Here is a 23,003-nt window from a genome sequence, read left to right as displayed (position 1 = left end):
TTCCCAGGCCCGGGGTGGTTCGCTCCGCGCATGCGCCCTCCCGTGCCGAGGAGCCGCCTGTGCATCAGCCACTCTGACGCATGCGCGGCATGCCTCCCCGCCTCCTCACGCGCATGCGCGCCACCCCTTCCGGGCGGTTCCCGGCGCGACGGCCAATGAGGAGCGGCGGCGGGGGAGCGCGCAGCCGGCGGGCGGTGCGCAGGCGCGGCCGTGACGTCGTGCTGAGCCGCCGAGCGCGGCGACGGTTCGTTCCCGGGAGCGTTCGTCGCGCGCTCGCGGCCTTCCGCCCGCCCGCCGCCGGTGAGTCACGTGGGCCGCGAGCCCTCCCCGGCCCTCCCGCCCGCGCCCGGCCCGCCGCCCCCGCCCACTCCTCCTGTGGGCACCGGCTTAGCCGCGCAGGCCCGGCCGCCCCCCGCCTCAGCCGGTCGGTCTCCCGCGCCCCCCCCCGCGGGGCCTGCCCGCCCCGCCCGGCCGCCCGCTCGCCGCAGGGCTGGCCAGCCCCTGCGGCTCCCCCCCCCCCGCCGTGTGCCGCTGCCCCCGTGCGCGGCTCGGGCCGTGCCCCGGGTTCCCCCGCGCTTTGCTCGCACGGGGACCCCGGCAGCGAGCCTCCCACTCGGCCCCCGGCGGGGCCGCGGCCACGGGGACCGGCCCCTTCCCGGCCCGCCCCACGGAGGGAAGGCCCGGCCCCCTGCACCGCCACCGGCCTGTGTCTCCGACCGCCCCCCGGCTGTCCCTGGTGACGGTGCCCGCCCCCCGCAGCGCCGTTCCGCACGGCCGTTCCTGCCGGCTCCCGTAACCCGGCCCTGCGTGGTGCCCCGAGCCACCCCCCGGGCGGGAGCTCCGCTTCCTCCTGCCCGCGGCTGCTGTGGCTTCCTCCCGCCGGTCTCCTCTCCCCGCCGGAGGTCCTTTTCCCCGCACTCTGCCCCGCCGGGGGCGGCCAGCCTGGGGCGGGCTGGGCGCTGCCCGGGGCCGGGGCGGTGGAGCAGGGCCGGGAGGCGGGCAGCGCCCCGGGGCTGATGGCCGCTCGGGCGTGCGAGCGGGGCGAAGCACAAAGGCACCGGGTCCGTTTCCACGGCGCTTCGCGGCGGGCGGGGGCTGCGGCTGCTCTCCTCTGGCCTCGGCGCTCGTCGCTTTTGCTTTTCGGCGCCGCGGGCCTCCCCGTGCCCTGACTCCCGGGACGGGCAGCAGCCGGCTCCCCCCTGCCCGGGTGGGCGGATCGGCTGTGGCCTACAGCGAGGGACAGCTCTGCTCTCCTCTACCTGGGACTGTCCCCAGTGCCTCCGAGAAAATCTCAGTGACTTTGGTTTTTGGAAGCCTGGTGTCTGAATGGACGCGCTTTGACTCTTGTGACCGGCTGAGGACCAGAAGTAGGACCTGGCTCTCCGGCCACAGGGTCCTGTCCCACATGTCCGGAGCATAGTTCCTCTCAAAGCCTGTTTCCATGTTCTGTTCCCCGGTTTTGGCGGTGTAATGGGTCGCACTGGCAGGTGTTCAACCCGACTTCTGCTCAGAAGTCACAAATTCTAAACATGAGGTGTGCAAATCCCAAGTTACTGCATCTGTGTACTTGGTCCTGTCTCCCTGAGGTGAGATGAAAGCCCTGGTGTACCGCCTCACTTCATCTCACAGATTCAGGGGGGTAATCAGCTGCGCTGGCGTTCCTCCTGGTGACTCCCTGGGAAGTGGTTTCCCCTGGATCTGCTGGCTTTCAGCCTGGCACAAATCTGAATTTGGGTGTTTAGGGAAGCAGGGTTTTCTGTACTAGGTGCTACTGACCTTTTTGGTGGGGTATAAAATATAAGCAGAGCCTTGTCTAGATGGAAGTGAGGAGAGTTGATCTTGGAGCGTCTTAGTGGGCTTAATCTAATTATCACCTTCGCTGCTTCCAGTCGGGGCGGTGGTTGTTCCTCAGCAGAGCGCTTTATTCCTGTGGGTTTCTGAGGTACGACCCCTGACTGGAGACGGAGGAGGTGGTAATGGGGTGGAGCTGGCGGGGCCCAGCCAGAGACCTCTGACTCCCGTTCGAGGCGTGTGGGGGACGTTCGCATCTGTCGCTGTGCCCGTTGTTTCCGTCGCTGACTGTTGCATCTCGCAGCGCAGTGGCAAGAGGCTGAACTCGTTCCTCGCTTGCCTCGTGCACAGTCAGACGCGGCTGCGACGGATGAGACGTTGTTCTTCCCTGCTTTGTCCATAAAATGGGGCTAATCCCATGTAAACCAGCGAGACGGGCAGAGGAAGGAGGATGGGAGTAGTGTAAGCCAGGCCAGGAGATAAGCACTGAGTGGATGCCAGCCTTCTGGCCGTTGTCTGCAATGAAATCTTTGTTTATTTTCTGTATCTTTATTCTCCATAAAAGGCCTGTACACCTGTGTGGAGAAACAGAGTTAGGTGAGAGGTGGGCCTTTCAGCCAGAGCCTGGAGGATGGCTGTGGAAGCCTAATTCTGGCCGGGTTTCCAAACTTCCCCGCAGGGCAAAAGCTTCTGGTGCACGTTACTGTGTGTCCTCCTGTTGAATTAAAAGCAGGGAAGTGTCACCAAATCACCTCTTTGGGGCAGGGACTCACTCCTATTTACGTGCAGTGCTGGGCACAGTAAGGCCTGCACTGTGTCCCTGTGGTAGGGGTGACAAGGAAGCAGTCTACCATGGGGAGAGCCCGCAGCTTCACGTTGTGGTGGGAGCCTCGGTGTTTGCCTTTCCCCATGACGCCCAGCCGTCCGATGCTGACGGCTTTGCCTTCTAGTTTGTAGCCTGCGCTCAGCTGTCGATGTCCAGTCCTGTTGTCTGGGCTGGAAAAACCCTCCTTCGGCTTCTTGCTGTGGGGCTTCTGTGACTGCAGGAATCTCCTGCGTCAGAGTGCGGCTGGCTGGAGCCTGTTTCCAATCTCATCGGTCCCTCTCCGTGCTGGAGGGTGGTGAAGTGACATTTTTGTGTTGGTGGTCTGCAGTGCGAGAGCTTTGGTCCAGTTCAGTGGTGTTGCTGGCCAGCGGGTTTGAGAACACTTTTGCGCTCTCTGCTGATTTTTAGAGCCTTAAATTTCAACAGTAGATGACAACAGATTGTGCAGCGTCAAAATTAGCAGAGAGCACCTGTGGAGGGAGAAAAGGAGGTCCTTGTTCTTGGGCGGGCCTTCTTGCTTGGGCCCCGCAGAAAGGGGTCGGGGGTGCCGAGGCCAGCAGCGAGCTCCGGAACGGGCTTCTCCATGTAACGCCTGGGTGTAGCTGATCAAAACAAAGTGGGGACAGGTAAAGCACATCCCGTCTTTGTGCGATCCTGGATCTGCCCTGTCTGGGAGTTGCCTCATGTGGAAGGAATTGTTTGTCTGTTTGACCTGTGCCATGGAAACTCAGCTGGTTTGGGGCAGGTAGGCAGGCAGCTGCGGATCTCAGTGCCATGACGCACATTTAGGAACCAGTAACTGAGAGTGAACTCTCTCCTCGCTGTGCCATTGCACTCCTGTCCCCGGGCGGTGATGAAAGGTGGCGTGTTTAAGGGAAGCTTGTAATGTTGATGTGCATGTTTCCTCCTTCCAGGGGTAGGAGTGCGTTGAGGAGCTGCAGTGGTTATCAACAGCGGTTGAAATAAGGAAGGGAATGTTGTGAGCTGGTTACGTGTGTTTTCCCCAGCCCAGCAAAGGTGGGGAGAGCCCGGTGAAGTGTGTTTTCCTGTCCTGTCTGATGCTTCAGAAAGATTGAGCCACAAAGCACCCAACTCTTCAGGCTACGTCTGGGTAGATCGCTAGCAAAGATGGTGAGAAGAGGGCTTGTAGCAGATTGAGTAAAGCAGGGTGGAAAGTGCGGTGGGAAAGAAAGGAGCAGTGCAGGGCTTCAAGAAGCAAGTGCTGGAAGAAGAGGAAATTAGAGTGAGAATTTACAGGGAATTAACCAAAGAAAAGGAGATTTGGACTGAAAGAAATGGAAGGTGGCAGCAGTCGCACTTGCAAATGCCTGGAGGGAAGGATCCGAAATTAAAAGTCCCCAGAAACAGAGATTAGGGGAAATAGAAGCAGCCCCTTGTATGAGTGGAGGGAAACCCTTGAGACTGGGGAGGAGTGCCCTGAAGGTGGCTGAGCAGAGACGGGAAAACACTCTGAAAAGGGGGTGCTAGGATTGGAAAACCAGGTGGAATTCCCAAGGCAAAGGGAAAGGGGAGTCATCAGCAACACGCGGGCTTGGTAGAGTTTGATTGGGGGAGGAAGGAGTAGGGCTGAGTTGAGGGCAGGTCCAGAGAAGCTGGAAAGGAGGAGTTGCTGGGCTGGAAGTGGCAGGGGGAGAGGAATCAGAGGCAGGAGCAGAGCCTGTACATGCCTCGGGTAAGTGAGATGAGCTGAGGACTCTTCCAAGCAGGGAAGCCTGTGAGTGGCCTTTGTGGATGGGGGCAAAGTGGCCAGGGAGGCAAAGCGTTTGGAAAGGAGGGGTTGGTAGATGGGAGGTAAGCAGGTTCTAGGGCCACAGAAGGGGAAGGCTAGGGAAGAAAGCATGCATTTGGGAGAATTGGTGTGAACGTGGCCTGAATCAGCATAATTGGTGGGAAGTCAGGGTGGATTTTGCTTGTGTTTTTCCTGGACACCAGGCTAAATGTCAAGGACAGTCAGGGTGAATTAAACCATGTAGTTTATAGCCCAAAGAAAAGAAAAAAAGGTACCTCTAAGATGGCACAGCAGAGGTCCTGGCACACCGTGCTGTGCTGCGCTCTCGGTGCCTTCAGCAGCCTGGATGCTCCTAGCTGCAGGAGGATGGGACCCCTTGCCCGGTGGTCTGGGCACGCAGCCGTCCTGGCCTCGGCCTCGGGCACTCGGGGGGCAGCAGGCTGTGCCTCCATGGTGCCCGTCTGCCTGGGCCGGCAGCTGGGCTGGGGCTGGCAGCCTCCGGAGGGGCTCCACACACCGTGGGGCTCAAGCAGGGACTCTCCGAGCTGCCTGTGGTGCTGGGAGCCAGCGGGATGGGCTCAGCAGCCTTTTGTAGGTTCAGTGAGTTGTGGAGTTATTCTTGGGCGAAAGGGGCGAGGAGCGGGGAGTATTTTTGTGTTGCATCTGGCTTGGGTGTCACTAATGACAGCGCTTGGGGTTTCTCCCCCACACGTAGTGCTTGTTCAGGTAGACTATCCTGTGAGCAATTACCTCGGCTCGTACGTTCTTGGTGTGATGAGGAGCTCTCTCCTGCGCTGCCTGGTGTTTGTTTCTGCGTGGAGCTGAGGCAGCACACAGACCTTTGCAGAGGCACAGCGTGCCAGGTGGCCCTGTGTGAAGGGCTGGAGCGCTTGAATTCATGCCCCGGTCTTCAGGGGGGACAGCTGAGACAGAACTGAGCAGGACCTGCTCGAGGGGTTGTGGGACTGCAGGGGCAACCTCTGGGGGAAGCACCTTGCCCTGATCGAGGAGCACACCGGCTGCCCTGTGCAAGGAGAGGGGCAGAGGAGATCTCTGGAGGAGGAATGTCGTGGCGGGGGGAACTCCTCCAGTTTGGCAGTATCTGTTTGAGTTCGAGGTGTGGCTTTGTTTTCATGGCGGAGCCATTCAAAGGGCTAGGGTGTTCTGTTACAGCAGATGAGCACCTTACCAGATTGCTTCTGCTAAAGTAATTAGCAGTGACGTCATCTTTAAATTTCCGAGTAACCTATCCCCAGAACTGCTGTCCGCCTGTATCGCAGCAGCAGCTAGCTCAGACGACGAGCGCTTCCCTCCCTGGGTGATGGCATGGCAGGGCTCGATTTGTGGGGTGTTGGGTTTTTCCCCGAACCATGTGTGTTGGGGCTTGTGCTTGCCTCTTGTCGAAGCTCAGTGTTGTATTTGGGGGGGCGTAGAGCAAGGCTGGGGAGCTGCTGCTCTCCAGGGAGCCCTGCGCCTGCCAGGGAGGACAACTGTTTCCTCTGGGGTTACTGTTAAACTCACCGTGGTTGAGAGCTGCTACCAGGTGAGAGCAGAGCCTTCCCCACGAGCATCAGTCCAGCGTTTCCTCTTGGTCACAAGCACAGAAAAACTTGGGTTGAGAAGTCGAGCTTTGTTTCTGCGAAGGAAGAGCTGCTCCGCAGTGGGAGCGGTTTCTTCATTAGTCAGCCAGTGTGACTGACGCCTTGTTTTGTGACTGAACCGATTTAATTGTAATATGTTCTTGTCATTAAATGTGCCTTTAATTTTGTGCCGCAGTTCTCTCAACCTTCACAAGTGTTTAGTCAGCACTAGATATTTTCCTGTCCACCCTGGACAAAAAAACTTTGAGAGGCAGAAGAGGAGAAAACTGGAAGGAGAAAGCGAGCGAGTCATCAGGGCTCTGTATTTGGACCTGCAGTGCAAGGGAGGCCTCGTGACGAAACCAGGAGACAGCAAAGTGGAGGGCGAGCGACAAACCGAGGAGCGGTTGCTGTGGCGGTAATCACCGGTGCAATATAATTGGTGTCTGGCTCGTCCCTGCGCTGCGATGGGCTCTTCGGTGTTTGGAGTTTGTCACCTTCTGCTTCCGTTTCCAGAAGGGTTTGGTTTTCCATGTTTCCTGTGGCACTCCCTCCTGCACTCTCGTGGTCAGCCATGGGTGGCATGTTCCCAAGGGCACCCTAAAACAGTCACGGGTACCTTGTGAGAACCCAGCTCTCCTTCGTCTGGAGCACGAGTACCTCCTCCGGTCGAGGGACTGGTGTTTTCCGTGGGCCTCTCCCGCCTCCTACCCTCTGGGGGAAGGGGACGAGATTGCTGGCTGTCTCTTCCTCCTGCGGTTTCCACCCTTGTGTTAAGTCTCCAAGCCTCTGATCAGCCCCTTCACCTCAGGGAGCCGGCGTTCTCAGGCGTTCAGGCTCAAGCCGTAACTGCAGAAAGGCGTTGGGCGAGAAGTTGTAGGGTCCTTCCTGGTTTGAGGCTCAGCACAGATTTCTCAGGTGGTCTCGGATGGGTTAGGTGGCTCGGCTTTTTCTGCAGCAAATGCCCCAGGGCCTTGGGGTGGGAAGGGAGACAGGAGGCTGAGGCTGGGCTCCCTTGGCTAATCACAGCCTCCACAGGGTGGTCATTACTCCAGTTTTGCAGATGTGGAGAGGGACGCTGATGTTAGGTGATAGGCCTGAGGCTACAGCGTCAATCTGTGTCAGAGCTGGGCTTGGAGATCGGCATCTTGCAGACTGGGGCTTGCCAACGGGGTTTACGTCTGCCCGGCGCTGTTTCCACTTTCCACCAAATGCTTGCTCCCTGTCCTGGGGAGCTTGGTGTTACTTTAGTGAGTGTTCTTACATGACTGTATCTCTTCTCTTGCCTTGTTAATTTTTTTTTTTTTTTTTCTAGGTGAGGTGTGGTGTACCAGATGTCAAGTTTTAATGATTTTATATCATTTTTTTAAAAGACCAATGGATTAATGAGGAAGTGTTTTAGTGAAAGAAGGGCAGGAAAAAATGGAGCAACTAGGAACAAACTGAGGTCTTCCCCGGCACCGCTCGGGCTATGGGCAAGACAGACCTATTCGGCATCATTTCCACCACCAGTTGTCTTCTGGGGTTGTAAAAGCGCTCCCCGAAAGCTCCCCTCTAGATCTCTCCGTTAACCTACCCTGCACTGCTTGGAAATGGTTGCCGCAGAAGAGATTTAATGAAGCTCCAGTTGATTCCCAGCCACTGAGTGGATACCAAGCCCGTGGAAAGGCCTGGGGGCTCAGGAGAAAGGAACGAGTAGGAAGAGGACGAAAACACACAATCTGCTGGACCTTCCCCTCCCGCCCCCCTTGCAAAGAAAGGATTTACAGCTCAACCTTGCACCAGCTGTTCCTCGGCTTTAACAGTCAAGAGAGAAATAAATAAAATTAAACGGCCACCGCCAGCCAGCCAGTCCGGGATCCTGGGGAAATCAGGGAGAGTGTTTCTGTGACCCCCTCCAGGGAGGGAGAGGAGGCAGCGGCAGCATGGCAGTGCTGTGAGGAAGCAGGGCAGATTGTTAGCGAGACAACCCCCTCCTCCCGTGCGGCAGCCGGAGGGGGCTGCAGCGTATCAGAGGGCAGATTAAAAAGGAGAAGTGGCTTCTGTGAGGCTCCCGGAGTGACTTTTTCGCAAGTTTACCAATATCTTGCTCTTCCCCGGGGTGCTGGCTGGGCGGGAGGGTGTGCCCGGCTCCTCGCCTCGCACGCCGCCCTCATCCCCTTGCCTGAGCCTGGAGGGCACCTGTCCCCTCGGAGCCTGGTTGCAGGTGTCAGCCGTGTGGGACCTGCTTTTTGCAGACCGTTGCCTGACTGAGGGAAGCTTGTAAGGGCTTTCAGCATTCCTGCCCTGACGACTGTTTTAAATCCAAATCAAGTGCTCTGTTCTGAATTTTTAATGTTTTTAAACTTCCTTCCCTGCGCCCGTGCGCTTCTGCAGGGCAGAGCGTAGCGTGGACTCCTCTCCTGGGCCTCCTGCTCCTGTGGCCACTGTGGGCTTCTCTGGACTGTCGGCTCCAGTCAGAGCTCGCCCTGGGAGCCAGTGCCGAGGCTGGGTAGCGATTTGCCCCCGTCCCTCTCCCCTCCCCTTCTCGTCTTGCTCTGACTCCCGCTGGGCCTGGGCTATGCTGCGGGGCGGACCCCCCACCACAGCTCCAACATGCCATCAGCATCTGGAAAGAGGTTCAAACCCAGCAAATACGTCCCAGTCTCAGCTGCTGCCATCTTCCTAGTGGGAGCCACCACCCTCTTCTTTGCCTTCACGTGAGTCCCAGCTGCTCAGCCAAAGAGTGGGGAGGGTGAAGGGAGACCTGGGGACCTGCGGTGCTGTGAGCTTGAGGGGGACAGAGATGGCACAGAGGCTGTCTGGGAGAGGAGGTGTGCCTTCTGAAGGGGGAGGTATTGTGCTCTGGGCACTAAAGGATGGACAGTGGAGCAGCCCTGCAGTCCATCGGAGCAATTCAGCCTCAGCTGACCCGTTTCACTCGGTTTTCCCATGAGGTGAGCCAGAGGAGGCGGGGCGCAGTGGATCCTGGTGAGGCACCTTGCCACCGCTCGGCTCTGGTTCCCGGCAGCCGCTCCTCTCCTGTCTTTGGGTGTTTGCACAAGTTGCTCATCTCGCTGGCAGCTCTCTCACAAATCAGCCAGGCTGGGAATTAGTTTGTGACCTGTAGGTGAAAAATGGCATAGATAATTTTCTCCTTTGGAGCTAAGTGAAGTGGTTTGGTGGACTGGGGTGGGCTCCGTGTTAATTTTAGAGTTTTGTAACTGATTTGTGAAAGGAAAGTTCAAGGAGAAAGTACTCTGACCCCTGCGTGGATCTCTCACTGCTGTTGATGTCAGCCTTGCCCTGAGGGAACGAGGGTTTGGCCTCTCTGGAGAGAACCCAAAGGAGGTGGCCTGCCGCGGGTCCTGGGGCCTGAGGCAGACACCTGTGTTGGCCTTGGAGCTGGTGGGGAGGAGCTAGGGTGTAAAATGGTACCAGTTGCTGGAGAGGGCCATACGCTACTGTAGGGACCTCCCTGGGGTGGGAGAGGGGTGGGGCTGTTGCTTACCTTAACGTTTTCCCTTCCTGGGTCACAAGTAGCTTATTAACCCTTGCTTGGGGTCGAGCTGAGGCAGTTCTGGCTTGGTGGCAGGACCTCAGGGTGCTGAGGAGGCTGCAGAGCTGCGGTGCCAGCACTGCAGAGGGGCAGAGCTCGTGCTGCTCGGCCCACAGCCTCAGCTGTGTGCTCTGTCCTTCCAGCCCAGGAGATCAGCCCAGCTCCCTTTTTCCTGCCTGCTTAACTGACTGTTTCTCTTCACTGCCCCGGCAGGGTCCTGACCAGGTAGAGAGGGAGGTGCAGCCCCTGCTCCCGGGGAGCCTCTCTGCTCCCTAGGGTGGCTTGCTCTTGTGGGGCACCTTCCCTTGTGCCCTGGTGAGAGCTTTCCCCTCTGAGGGTTTTCGCTGCTGGGGCTGTACTGGCGGGGCTGCAGGGGTTAGCCAGAGCTGGGAGGCAGCTCCTCCGTGGGGGCAGAAGGTCTGGAAGAGATGGCTGCTGCCGCTCCCTGGGATGGAGCCATCGGTGGCTGGAAGGTCACCGCAACTGTAGTGCCTGGCAACAACCAGGCAATAAAAGAGTAATTTGACAACTAGAGGACAGAGCTGGTTGGTTGCCCTCCTCCCAGGGACAGGAGCAGCTGGCAGTGTCGCTCAGCAGCGTGCAGCAGTCTCCTGCCGAGACAATGACGGTTCACCAGGACAGCGCTGCTGGCAGCTCTGGGACTGGGGGTTTCACTGGTTCAGGCTGCCAGACCCTCGCAGGAAGTCGCTGACTCTGTGCTACCACTTTGGAGGGATGAAGAGAAGAGGAGGGAGTGGGCGATGTCCTCCGAGCAGCTGCGTGTGACCCACCGTGACTTGGGGGGGCAGGCGTGCCTCTGCCTTGTCGTGGCAGGCTGTGCTTTGTGGGGGAGTAGCTGGGCAGCCCTACCCCCCAAACCCAGTCCTTGCTGCTGTGGGCAGGCCCTGGCCGTGAGCTGTCGCGGTGGCCGATAGCAGCTGCTTATCAGCGAGCAGCGTGGTGCGGGGCATTGCCGGGAGCAGGTGCCGGTGCCGCGGAGCAGGTTTGTTCAGAACAGGAACACCTGGGCAGGGTCGCTTAATTGTAGGTCAGTGGATGTTACTTAACCTACTTTAAAACACCAAATTAAATCTCAAGCAGAGCGGCAGAGCACAGGGCACTTCCACACGCGTTGCTCGGTGGGGAGGGAATTGCCTTACTCCCCGACATTCTCTTGGGGCAGTTTCTGCCTGGCTGCTGGGGTGGGATGGAAGGGACAAGCGGGACAGCAGTGAGATTGGCTGCCTGTGCAAGAGCTGTAGGATCGGTTCCCTGTGGATCACTGTGCCCCCTTTCCCTGCCTGGCGAGGGAAGGGCAAAGCAGCTCCGAGCCTGCTGCTCGCTGCCGACCGTGGAGGCAGGCCCACTCCACAGCCCTGGCTGTGTCTGGCGTGCTTGCCCCGGACCTGCTCGGGGGGGGGTCACGCTGTCAGCGTCGGACCTAAAGCTTGTGCTTTGGGAAGTGCAATGGAAGTTGTGCGGTAGGGGGGCTCTGGGACGCCTCCTGCGGGGCCTCCTCCCGGGCTGAGAGCAGCCTGGGCTCGGCACAGCTCTCTTGAAAGGCTCCAGTTGTGTTATTTCTAGCACATCCACCGGACACCTTTTGGTCCATCCACACTGGCCCAGGATTTGCATCCCTGGGCCAAGAACTATTTAATTGATTAATTTAATTAGGAGATGCTGCAGAACACGTGGCAGTTGAAATGAGGTGAGGCTGATTGTGCTGGAGGGAGCAAGCAGCAGGAAGAGGGGATGTTCCTTTCCTCCTTCTGGAAGGAGTGGGGGTCTCTGACTAACACGTGCTGCTTTAGGACTGAAATTCCCCCTTGGGGTCAGTTTGTCCATTCCTGCATCTCCCGCGGCCTACAGTGGTCCCTGCTCCTTGTGCTCAGCCTCCCCTTCCCCTCTGGAGGCAGGGAGTGCCTCCGAGCTGCCCTTGTGCTGCCAGTCAGCCTCCTCCTCCTGTTTGCCTCGGCTCTTGCTGGTGGCTACAGCTCAGCATGGCTCTTGGGGCTGTGTAAAAGCCTGCAAAGTGTAAATTGTTTCTTGCAATGAGGTGAATCTGTCTGTAAAACCTCTGACCCCAGCTTTTCCTCCCTTCCTCGCAGCTGGGAAGGCTGTGAGGGAACTGCACGTGTTTGGGAAAGCAGCTCTTGCCTTTTCCAGTGTTGGTGGAGGAGAGAGAAAGGAGAGGCACGAGGACGGGGCTGCCAGGGTAGGATGCGGCCGGCTCTGGAGTTGGCGGTGCCTCTGGTACGTGGTGGCACACGCGCTCCTAGTTGGACCCAAACCTGTATGACTGTCCTGGTGAGCAGGAGTTGTGTTGGCAGCAAGTCCTTCAAGAGAGCTGGAGAGGCTGAGTCCAGCCTGGCACCCGGTTGGAGTCCAGGGGTGCAGGCAGGGTGGGGAAGGCATCCTCCAGGACAGCTTTCTTCCAGGAGAGGGCAGGGGACGAGGGGTCACAGGGTGGCCCCGAGCCTGCAGAGGGGAGGAGAAGCCAGGCTGGGGAGTGACGGGCTTCTCCTGGTATGACTAGTGGCAAAAAGCCTGTCTCTGATCCAGATGTGACTCAGTTTGCCCGAGGTTCCCCAATTTCTCTTATGTGCTGCCAGAGACAAGTCTCGACAGCTCTTCTAGTGATGGGTGTGCTTCGCATCGTGATCTGGAGAGGGAACTTGATGAGTTCTCCAGGACCTGCGTGGCCACAGTGGCGAGCAGCCTCCTGCCACCTCCCCCGCGGGGCTGGCTCCCAGTGTCGAGGCAGGGTCTGCAGCCCCATGCTCCCTGTCTGAGAGAGCAAAAGGCAGGAACACGTCGGTGCTTCTGATAATGGGGTTTCCCCTCGGGGATCGGCAGCCACCTTTGCTCCCTGTGCTGCAGAGGACCGTGTTCCCTCCTGCGGGGTGGGGTTCATCTCAGGGAGGCGACCTCTGTGTTTGGGGCCACGAGCACGGGTGGCAGTGGGCAGTTTGGTTCGAGCAACACATGATCTGCGTGCTGTGAGGATTCCTGCTTCCCTCCCATGGCCTGGTTGGGTCCCTGGGTGTGTAGCAGGGTGGGTGGCAGGCAGTAGGCTGCCGTGCTTGGGAGGTCACCCTCGGCATTGTGCTTGCAACCTGGAAGTGCTCAACCTGAGGCTGCCCTTGTGAGCTGCAGGTCCTTGTGGTCCCTGGGGAGGGTGTTCTGCTTGCCCTGGCCCATGAAATCCCACCCCAGGGTGGCTTTGCATCTGGGACTGGTTGTTCAGGGTGTAAAGTTTGCTCCACGCAGGGCAGCCCCTGGCAGCTTGCCTGGCCAGTGGCACACAGCTGGCAGGTCCTGGTAGGGACAGGGGTTGTCCGCTGGCCCCAAAGCACCACACCAGCTTCTCTGATCAGTTCTGCTTTCTGAGGACTGAAGTTCAATCTTCCATCCCCCTGCAGAGTCTGGCTGGCAGGTTGGCTCTCAGAGTAATTGGGGTCCTGCCTTAGGGTTCACGGCCACCCAGAGTGGAGGCTGCAGGCTGGATTTGGAGGGTGTGCTGCAGCCCCAGAGCAGAGCTGGACTGATGAGGGACATTGATGTCCCCAGGCAGGTCTCCTCCATTTGATCTACTGGCATCCTTGGTCACCCTTTTAAAGCTGTGGCTGCATCCTCCTCAGTTCCCAGGTGTCTGGAGTCTGCTGGTGCTCCCTTGGCTAAAGGGAAGTCCTTCTCATGCCTGGGGACCTGCTGGCCTCCGTCCTGCCCCCTGGGAGCTGTGCTTCTCCCTCCTGGGAAGGGCTTAGTGCCCAGACAGCATGGGAGGTGATGGGAGAGGTATACCCTTCCCCCTGGAAGGTCAGTCCTTCCCTCTGTGCCTGCCCCAGAGCTTTTCCTCTGCACCAGCCTTCGCTGAGGCAGTGCAGTCTTTCCCCTCCCTTGCCAGGGTCTGTCTTTCTAGGCTGCATGTTTGGCTCAGCCTTGCTGTTTGCACGTTGCGTGAGCAGGGATGGCTGGTATGCAGTGGGTCTCCCTGGCTCCCCTCTATCCCTTTCAAGCAAAGATTTGGGCTGGGATTTCCCTTCCTAGAGAGAGGAGCTCCTTGCTCGGGGTTCCTGGAAGGGTTTTTCCTACCTTTAGAGCTCATCTGAGCCCCCTGCCCCTCTTCCTCCAGAAGTCTCTCCTCTGCCGCTTTTACCTGTGCAGCTCGGCAGAGATCAGAGCTGGGGAGACTCCTCTCAAGTTGGGGTGCTCAGCTCAGTGATGTGGGGTGCTTGGCTCTGCCCTTCCTTGGGGTGAAGTGACATCATGAGCAGCCACTTCCCCCTTGGCACTGTCTGTGTCCGGTGCCCAGGGCAGGAGACGAGAGAAACACCCCTCCAAAGAGGCTGCCATGCCACGAGGGCAGAGAGTGGCCCTGTTGGGTCCCTTGAAGACCAGGGCAGCAGCAACAATGGAGAGAGATGGGGGCTAACGAAGCCACCCATCTCCTTGGGACCGTGCTGCCAGCAAGGCCCCCAGCCCTGGGAGCTGTGGGGAACGGGAAGTTTGCCCCTTGCCCAGCTCTCCTTCAGCTGCTGAGCAGGTACCGGGGGGGCTGCCTTGCGAGCCTGCCCCGCCGCAAAGACCAGTTTCCCATCTGCGAGACTGGGAGACTTCCTCGCCTTCTTTTTCTGCAAACCACTGGAACGTTTCTTGCCAGTGGTGTTCCAAAGGGTGGCTGGGGGCAGCCCAGTAGCAGCTCAGGGCTGGGGGCGGGTAGGACGAGCCCTCTTCCCACGCACAACCTGCCCGTCGGAGGGGAAGAGGAGATGTGAGCTCCTTGCTCCTGCCGTGGCTTCCAGTGCCATGGCAGCTCCCAGCGATGCTGGTCCTACTGGGCTAGCTGGGCTCAACACAGCTAGCGTGTTCTTCCCTTGCTCAGGTCTTGGCTCGTGATGTCACACACGTCCTGTACCTCTCCAGAGCTGCTCTCCGAGGGTTTTGGGCGCAGATTGCAGAGGGCTCATCCTTGCCAGCCTGTCCCAGCTGCGCCAGCACCACCCGCTCTGCGGAGAATCTGCCTGGCCGGCTTCCAGAGGAGATGGCAGGGCTGGCTGTCTCGGGAGGCAGAGCCGGCGTGGCCGGTGCTGTGCAGGTTGTAAAGGAGCCGCTCCCTGCCCCGGAGGAGAGCTCTTGGTGAAACGGCCAGGAGATGCTGTCCCAGATACGTGGAGGTGGGGAGGCATCGCCCAAGGTGCCCAGGAGGGCGAGGCTCCCACCCCAGCAAGGCGCTCGGGGGCTCCTGAGCAGCATGGAGGAACGAGGAACGGGGTGTGGAAGAGGTTTTGGAGAAGAGAGTTTGCAGATGCAGCCCTGGTCTGGTGTGCAGGGCCAGGGCTTGGAGGTGCTGCTGAGGGTGGAGGCACCAGGCCCCGCTTCGGGAGAGGAGGAGGAGGAGTGGGCTGATGGGCAGAGCAGGGCTTGGCTCCTGGTGCGCTCCTGCCAGCCAGCTGTCTCTGAAGTTGAGAGGGTTTGCCGTCCCGCTTTCCTCTTGCCCTCATCGCTGTGCCTGGTCAGGGACTGCCTTGTCCTTGGCTGGCGGAGGGCAGGTCCTGCTGCCGTTTCCCACCCTTCCAGGTGCAGGGAAGGGCCGGGGCATGGAGCTGTGCCCAGTGCCTGGGTGCGCCCTGCCCGCCTCCCTCCTCCACTGCCAGGTAGGTGCCAAGGCAGGTGTGCGGCTCCTCCATCCCAGACCCGTCTTATCTCCTGCCTGCCTCTTGCCTGGAGGCAGCCCTCTGTCCCCTGGCCCCTCAGACGCTGCCCCGTGTGGGAGGGTGCCCCCCTCTGCCCTCACTCAGCCCTGGACTGAGCTGAACTGGGGGCGGAACCCTGGACCAAGGGTTCTTTCCCAGTGGGAGCCTCGCTGGGGCTCCCAGGGCTGCCGTGACAAGGATGGGGGGCTGCCTCACTGGTGATGGGACCTGTCCCCCCGAGCTGAGTCACAGCGGGTGGTGGTGGTGGAGGGGACGGGACCAGCGCCTGCCCCTTCACCTCTACCTGCTCCGGGGCTGCGGGGGATTACAGTGCTGGCACCATATGTCGCCCTGCCCGCTGAGCCCTGCGCTCTGCCCCTCTCTGCTCCTGCTGCCTAAATCCATCTGCACTTATCGCCGCGGGGGGAAGAGAGGGACAGATGCTGTCCTAGATCTGCGGGATTAAACTCCCAACAGCAAAGCAGATTAGGGTATTATGCTGGCGCCTCCGAGGGGGAAGCCCGCTGTCCTGAGCCTGGCCCGCCTGGGGCAGGGCGGAACGGTGGTGATTCCCTCGCTGTGCTCCCACGGGGCCCCTCGGCTGGGCCCATGGAGCAGCTGGGTGCTGGCCGGGGCAGGCTGGCACAATGATGGGGTCCCCACGTGCCACCAGAGTTGTCTCCAGCCTGGTCTCCAGCTCTGGGGTGTGAGGAGCAGGAGCAGCTCTGGAGGTGCTGGAGCTGCTGCTGGTTTTGCATCCCCGCGCCCCTCGTGCTTGCTGGAGGGACACATGGAGGGTGACAGCCAGGTGCCTCATGGCTGCGTCCCCCGTGCCATCAGCCTGGCTCACCCCATTCTCACCAGTGCTGCCTGCGATTGCTCCCTGTGGCAGCGGGGTCCTGGGCTGGCAGCGCCCTGCGGGTGCGAGAGGTGAGCAGTAGTTTGGCGCTCTGGTGATTTACTGGAGTGCTCCCAGTCCCCCACGGGAGCTCCCCAGGGCTGGGGTTAGGCTGGCCCGAGGAGGGTGGCTGAGCACACCCCAGGGTGAGATGGCCTGGGTGCAGCTCCAGCTTAGCTGTGGAGGGCACTTGGTGAGGGCAAGAGGAAGAGTTGATGGGAGGGCACCTCCAGAGCGTCCTGCCCGGGCAGGAGCCTGGAAGTACGGCCCCAGAGCGGGGAACGTGGACTTCCCAGCCAGGCCACCCCCCAGCACGGCAGGCACGGCTTACAGGGACGGCTGTGGGGCTCGGTGGGGGCGGCTGGCGCCTGCTCGGCCCTCGCTGGCTCCGAGGGCACCATCGGAGCGCGGCGACACCTGCCTGGGGCGGGGCCCTGCGGGTTGCGGGGCTGGCGACGAGGCGACGCGAGGGGCAGCGGGAAGCGCCGGGGTGCGACCCGTGGGACAGGGCCTGAGTGTCTCACCGCTTTTGTGACTGCAGGTGCCCGGGGCTCAGTCTGTACGTCTCTCCAGTCATTCCTGTCTACAATGCTGTCGTCTTCCTCTTCGTGCTGGCCAACTTCAGTATGGCCACCTTCATGGACCCAGGCATATTCCCTCGAGGTGAGTCTGGCTTTGCTTGGGAAGGTCTTGGATAGAGCTACCTCCTTCCACCCTTCCTCTGAGGTAAAGAGGATTGCCTGATCCCAAAAGGCTTGAGGAAAGCCCTCCTTGCCCTGCCTGGGTGGGATCGGGTGGTGACACATGCTGCAGGGACAGCAGCTCTGGGTTCAGCACCCAGCCTGTAGGACCGGGTGGCAGAAGCAGCGTAAATCTTGGTACCCTGTATCGGGTAGCTGGGGCTCAGGTGGGTGTTGTGGTTTCGGGGCAGGGCCTGGGACAGGCTCCCTTCCTCTGCCTGTATTTGGGGGTCGCTGGCTGGTCCCTGTGCCAGGTGAGAAGGGCCCAGTGACAGGGGAGGGCGACGCCGAGCATCTCCAGCTTGGGAGGGCAAGGGGCTGGCTGGGCCCTGGCGTCGCCTTCCCCTGCGTCCTGATGTGTGGCTGTGCTGGGGTTTCCCCGGCAGCTGAGGAGGACGAGGACAAGGAGGACGACTTCCGAGCTCCGCTCTACAAGACTGTGGAGATCAAGGGCATTCAGGTGCGCATGAAATGGTGTGCGACCTGCCGCTTCTACCGGCCGCCACGCTGCTCCCACTGCAGCGTCTGTGACAACTGTGTGGAGGTGAGGAATTGCTGGGTCTCGATGCCTCTGCGTTTCCACGTAGAGTTTAATACATAGGGCAGGCAGGAAGCCCTGGCAGCCAAGCCCCTCACCGTGTTTTCTCCCCACCGACAGGAGTTTGACCATCACTGTCCCTGGGTCAACAACTGCATCGGGCGGCGCAATTACCGTTACTTCTTCCTCTTCTTGCTGTCACTCACCACGCACATCATGGGAGTGTTTGGCTTCGGCCTGCTCTACGTCCTCTACCAGGTGGAGGAGCTCTCCGGCGTCCGCATGGCGGTCACGTATCCTCTGCGAGGCTGCAGGAGCGGGGCCGAGGCGGGAGGGTGTTGGTGGGGCTGGGGACTGCGTGCGGTGGAGCAGGGCTGCGGCTCTCCTTAGCTGGCTGCTGGTAGTATGGTGGTGATGTGCGTGGCCGGCTTATTCTTCATTCCCGTCGCTGGCCTTACAGGGTTCCACGTGGTGCTCGTGGCGAGGGGCCGTACTACCAACGAACAGGTATGCCTGCGGGCTGGTGTGGGGCTGCTGGGCCCTGCCAGGCCACCTCTGGGTACGTTTTGGGGCTCCCTGGGACAAGGCAGACATGGGCAGGCTGGAGGGAGGCAAGGGAAGGCCGCTGAGTGGGTTGGGGGCTAGAGCACAAGATGCCTGTTGAGGGGAGGCTGAGAGCACCTGTGCAGCCTGGGGACGGGGATTCTTTACTGCTGCTGTGCGGGGTGGCTGTGGAGATGGTGGATCTGGGCAGGCCCTTCTTGGGAGGACAAGAGGCGACGGGCACGACTTTAAATGAAGCAACTTCCAGTAAGGCATTAGGGAGAGACTTCTCCCCCTCGAGGGCAGTTGAACACTGGAACAGAGGCCTGGAAAGGGGGGAGTACCTCCAGGTGTCTCTGTCCTTGGAGACTGTCAGGAGTGAGCTGGACAAATCCTGAGCAACCTGACCTGGCTGGCTGGACCAGAGACCCCCCCCCCCGAGGGCCCTGCCCACTCTGGTATGCTGTGATGCTCCTTGTCCCACAGGTGACGGGCAAGTTCCGTGGTGGTGTCAACCCCTTCACCAACGGTTGCTGTAAAAACGTCAGCCGGGTCCTCTGCAGCTCCCCGGCCCCTAGGTGAGCCTGGCACCACATGGCACTGCCCCCCTTGGGCCTGCAGCGCCCAGGCAAACTCATCCCCCATACCAAGCTCCAAGCCTTGACCTTCCTCCCCCCCCTCTCCCTAGGTACCTCGGGCGCCCAAAGGCTGAGCAGACGGTGTTGGTGAGACCCCCCTTCTTGCGGCCCGAGGTGTCAGATGGTCAGATCACTGTCAAGATCATGGACAATGGTATCCAGACAGAGCTGAAGAGGACGAAGGTGAGGAAGGTGGGGATTAGTGCTCCCTGCATTGGGGCCCTCCGTGGAGCCCAGGGGTGCAAGCCTGCATCCGTGAGTAAAGAACCGAGTGAGCCTTGTCACGTTCCCCAGCCCCCTCTGTGTGGTCCCATTCTGTGTCCCCACGGGACGGAAACCATGTCCCTCCCATGCGGCAGCGACCACATGAGGCTTTGCACCCTCCACTGCCCTTCCCCAGCCTGTCCTTCCCCTTGCAGCACCCTTTGGATGTCCCCCTTCCCCAGCACCCAAGGCACGTGCCGCCCGCAAGCGCTCAGTACATCGGACTGCCCGGGAGGCAGCGAGAGCCCCCTTCATGCCGCTGCCCGCTCCCTGCCTGCTGAGGGGAGGGCGGAGGCCTCGGCACCCCCCTGATCCTCCCTCTGCGCTTTGTCTCTGCAGTCCAAGGGAAGCCTGGAGGTGACGGAGAGCCAGTCTGCTGACGCCGAACCGCCACCCCCACCTAAGCCAGACCTCAGCCGCTACACGGGCCTGAGGACACACTTAACCCTGGCCACCAACGAGGGTAAGGAAGGCACGCAGGGTCCCAGGCAGCCGCTGGGAGGGGAGCCCAGGGCTGTGCCAGGCAGACCAGGAGCCAGGGCCATAGGCAGAACAGGCCGCAGGGCAGACCCGAAGCACATCAGCACCGCCACGTTGTGGGGCAGGACGTGTCCGCGTTTCCAGGCTGGTCTGTGTGTCTGGCTGCACTTGGAGAAGCCTGTGGGACGCTTCCAGCCAGCTCCGCTCAGTCGGAGAGGAGCAGGAGGCCGAGCTGAGACAGTGCGGCGCTTGTCCAGAGCTGCTGTGCGCTGTGGTGGCCTGCGGCAGGCGGGGTTGCCGGCGGCCGTGCTGCAGGCAGGCGCAGGAGCATCACCGGGACGGAGGCGGCGAAGGAGAGGCAGGCCTGGCCTGGCGGCAGGGAGCACGTGGTGGCAGCCTGCACGACGTGCTTTCCCTGTGCATCGGCGAAGCAGCGCTCGGAGCTGCCTGCATGGGCTTGGCGAGAGAGGTGGGATGTGAAGGGCAGAGCCTGGAAGCATCCGCTCCCCGCAGCGGGCTGGAGGCCTCTGCAGCTCTGCCCGGCCCCCTGGCTGGGGTGCAGCACTGCCCAGCCCCGCTGCCTGGAGAAGGGCTGCAGCACGCCTGTCAGTGGGGTGGCCGGCCAGCCAGTCCGTGGGGGGCCCGGGCAGCCGCCGACACCACCGGGCCGTGCACACCCGCCCACCCCGGGGTGTCACCCTGCCGGGTTGCTGCAGGGGCACGGATGTGCCAGCCCCACATGCATTGCCACGGGGACACATTTTCCATCCTGCTATGTTTCACCCGCCCCTGGTGCGCCTCTCCTCGAGCCCATCCCTGTCTCCACCTCTGCCTCCCTGTTCTGTCCACCCCAGGCTCGGAGCCGGTTCTTGGGGAGGGAGGGCAGGGCTCTGCACGGTGTTCCTTCCCCTACGCAGCCCCGGGGAGCCACCGCGTGTCTGAGAATCCTTCTCTCTTCCTCCGCCTGCAGACAGCAGCTTGCTAGGCAAGGACAGCCCCCCAACTCCCACCATGTACAAGTACCGGCCCGGCTACAGCAGCAGCAGCAGCTCGGCAGCCTTGCCCCACTCCACCAGCGCCAAGGTAAGGCCGAGCCCAGCAAGGGGAGAACCCAGCCTTGAGGGGATGCCGCCATGTTCCTGGTGGGGGGAGAGCTTGAGGTGGGCATTGGGAGCTGGGCCGGAGCCCCATCTTTCTGTGGGTGACTGCTGTGTCTCTGCCCCTCAGCTGAGCCGCGTGAACAGCCTGAAGGAGCCCAACTCCACCTGCGAGAGCAGCCGCAAGCCCAGCTACCGCTCGGAGCCAAGTCTGGAGCCCGAGAGCTTCCGCTCACCCACCTTCGGCAAGAGCTTTCACTTCGACCCGCTCTCCAGCGGCTCCCGCTCCTCCAGCCTCAAGTCGGCCCAGGGCACGGGCTTCGAGATGGGCCACCTCCAGTCCATCCGCTCGGAGGGCACCACCTCCACCTCCTACAAGAGCCTGGTGAACCAGACGCGCAACGGCAGCCTGTCGTACGACAGCCTGCTCACCCCCTCCGACAGCCCCGACTTTGAGTCGGTGCAGGCAGGCCCGGAGCCCGACCCGCCGGTGGGCTACACCTCGCCCTTCCTCTCAGCCCGCATCGCCCAGCAGAGAGAGACCGACCTGCACGGCCGCTTCGCCAGCGCCGTCTCCCCCAAGCACGCGCCGCCCCGCGAGCCCTCGCCCGTGCGCTATGACAATCTCTCCCGCCACATCGTGGCCTCCATTCAGGAGCGGGAGAAGCTGCTGCAGCAGCCGCCGGCCCCGGGCAGGGAGGAGGACGCAGGGCTGGCGGACTCAGGCATCCAGTCGACGCCGGGCTCCAGCCACGCCCCCCGCACCAGCTCTTCCTCGGACGATTCGAAGCGCTCGCCCCTGGGCAAGAACCCGCTCACCCGCCCGGCCCCACCCCGCTTCGGCAAGCCCGAGCCCCCCCATGCACTCCGGGTGCGCTCCCTGGGCTCCCCGGACCAGCCCGCCGCCCCCCACCTGGGCAAATCCGTGTCTTACAGCAGCCAAAAACCAGCGTCTCAGGCCAGCGTCCCCGAGACGGAGGAGGTGGCCTTGCAGCCCTTACTGGCACCAAAGTGAGTACCGGCGCCGGCTGCCTCGGCACAGAGCAGCCTGCGGCTCCACGCCCCGGAGGGAGCCAGCTGCCCATCACACCTCCCCTCCCTGCCTGGTGCCCTCTGTCCCTGCCTGGTGCCCCCTCCAGCCCCTCTTCCTCTGCACCAGCACCCAGGGGCAGCAAGATGCCCCTCGCAGGGAGCGATGCTGCACGTAGCCTGGAGAAGGGCGAGGGAAATCATCCTTCTCCTCTTCCTCCTCCTCCCAGCATGGAGCCAGTGCCCCCCCCCACGCCTCCCCAGGACACCCCACAGGCCTCTCGGGGAGCTGGAGTGGTGTGTGGGTGCAGGAGGTCCCCAGGCGGGCAGGGCTGTGGCCATGCTGGGTGCTGAGGTCTCTCCCGGGAGTGATGGCAGCCCCCAGTCCTGTCCAGTCCCATTCCATCCCCCGCCCTGTGGTGCCCTGCTCCCTCCCCTTCCTCACACCCCGTGTCCCTCCTTCCTTCCCTCCCTAGGGACGAGGTGCAGATGAGAACAGCCTACAGCAAGTCCAACGGGCAGCCCAAGAGCCTGGGCTCGGCCCCCCCGGGCCCGGGGCAGGTGCCCCTCAGCAGCCCCACCCGTGGAGGAGTCAAGAAGGTCTCCGGTGTGGGGGGCACCACCTACGAGATCTCAGTGTGAGGGGCAGAGCCGCTCGCCCCCTCGCTCCTCCCCGGCTGGCACCCACCGGCCCCCGAGGGATGTTCTGTGGCCGGATGCTCTGCGGACTCCAGGGAGAGACGGACGGGGCAGACTGGCCAGTGGCCCCTGCTGCTCTTCTCCTCCACCCTCCGCGGGACGCGGGGGGCTGACACACCCCTGAGCGGGGCTGCTCTCCCTCTGCCCGCCGAGGACTGACTGCTGCCAGCAGCCGGCACGGGGGGCTCGGGGGGCTGCACCCTGCTGCCTGGCGCCCCAGAACCATCTCAGTGGGGCAGCCACTTGTGGGCCTTGTGCAATCAATCGCTCGCCTAGCGTGGTAGGAACGGATTGTTTTTAAACCAGAATACTTTTTTTTATTATTATTGTTACGGATTCTATTTTTTTTCTCTTTCTGAGTTACCAGGTGTGTGTATATATAAATATATATATATAAAAATATAAATATTAAAAAAAGAAAAGGCAGAAATTATATCTTACACAGAGAGAGGAAGAAACTACCTGTTCCCTGCCCAGGGCCTGGGCGTCTGCCTTGTCCCTGTCCCCAGCGGAGGGATGTGGGGCCGGGGCTGCCTGTGTCGGTGGAGGGAGCCGGGGCAGGTGCCCTGAAGTGGGGCTGGCAGGGCTGCAGGGTGCCCTGTCCCCTTGTGGAAGGCCGAGGTGCTTTCAGTGGAGGATGCTCTCCTCCCTGGTTCTTTGCTTGTGAAGCCCCCAGCCCTCCCTCCTGGGGCTACCGCAGCCTAGGGAGGAGGATGGGCCAAGGGGCACCCCCTCCCCACACCCACCCAAACCCAACTGCGGGCTGGCACAGGCAGGTGCATCTGGCGCAGAGAACCTCTCACAGGCTCCAGCCTTTCCCCACCTGCGTTTTTTGCTCCTTTTTTTTTTTTTTTTTTATGTTTTTCCAGGGTTTGTCTTGGGGGAGGGGGGGGGGG

At 61.3% G+C, this 23,003-nt stretch overlaps 1 protein-coding gene across 1 annotated transcript; it reads left to right on the top strand.

Moving 5' to 3' along the window:
- The first annotated feature begins 265 nt into the window (after positions 1 to 265).
- Positions 266 to 22,934, top strand: ZDHHC5 (zDHHC palmitoyltransferase 5). Its single transcript, XM_086472154.1, has 12 exons — positions 266 to 300; positions 7,263 to 8,646; positions 16,621 to 16,742; positions 17,206 to 17,363; positions 17,478 to 17,650; positions 17,762 to 17,864; positions 18,387 to 18,478; positions 18,589 to 18,721; positions 19,142 to 19,265; positions 20,253 to 20,365; positions 20,510 to 21,390; positions 21,885 to 22,934. Exons 2-12 carry the CDS (start codon positions 8,543 to 8,545, stop codon positions 22,048 to 22,050), a joined length of 2,169 nt encoding a protein of 722 aa, XP_086328280.1. The 5' UTR covers positions 266 to 300; positions 7,263 to 8,542; the 3' UTR covers positions 22,051 to 22,934.
- The last annotated feature ends 69 nt before the right edge of the window (positions 22,935 to 23,003 follow it).

This window comes from Leptosomus discolor, chromosome 12 (assembly GCF_034619465.1).
Source record: "Leptosomus discolor isolate bLepDis1 chromosome 12, bLepDis1.hap2, whole genome shotgun sequence".
Lineage (NCBI taxonomy): Eukaryota > Metazoa > Chordata > Aves > Leptosomiformes > Leptosomidae > Leptosomus > Leptosomus discolor.
This window is presented reverse-complemented; position numbering and strand designations above follow the sequence as displayed.

Coding starts and splice junctions, on each gene's coding strand:
- ZDHHC5 (XM_086472154.1), top strand. CDS start 8,543: ATGCCATCAGCATCTGGAAAGAGGTTCAAACCCAGCAAATACGTCCCA. Junction 18,479..18,588: donor TGCAGCTCCCCGGCCCCTAG/GTGAGCCTGGCA, acceptor CCCTCTCCCTAG/GTACCTCGGGCGCCCAAAGG. Junction 20,366..20,509: donor CCCACTCCACCAGCGCCAAG/GTAAGGCCGAGC, acceptor TCTGCCCCTCAG/CTGAGCCGCGTGAACAGCCT.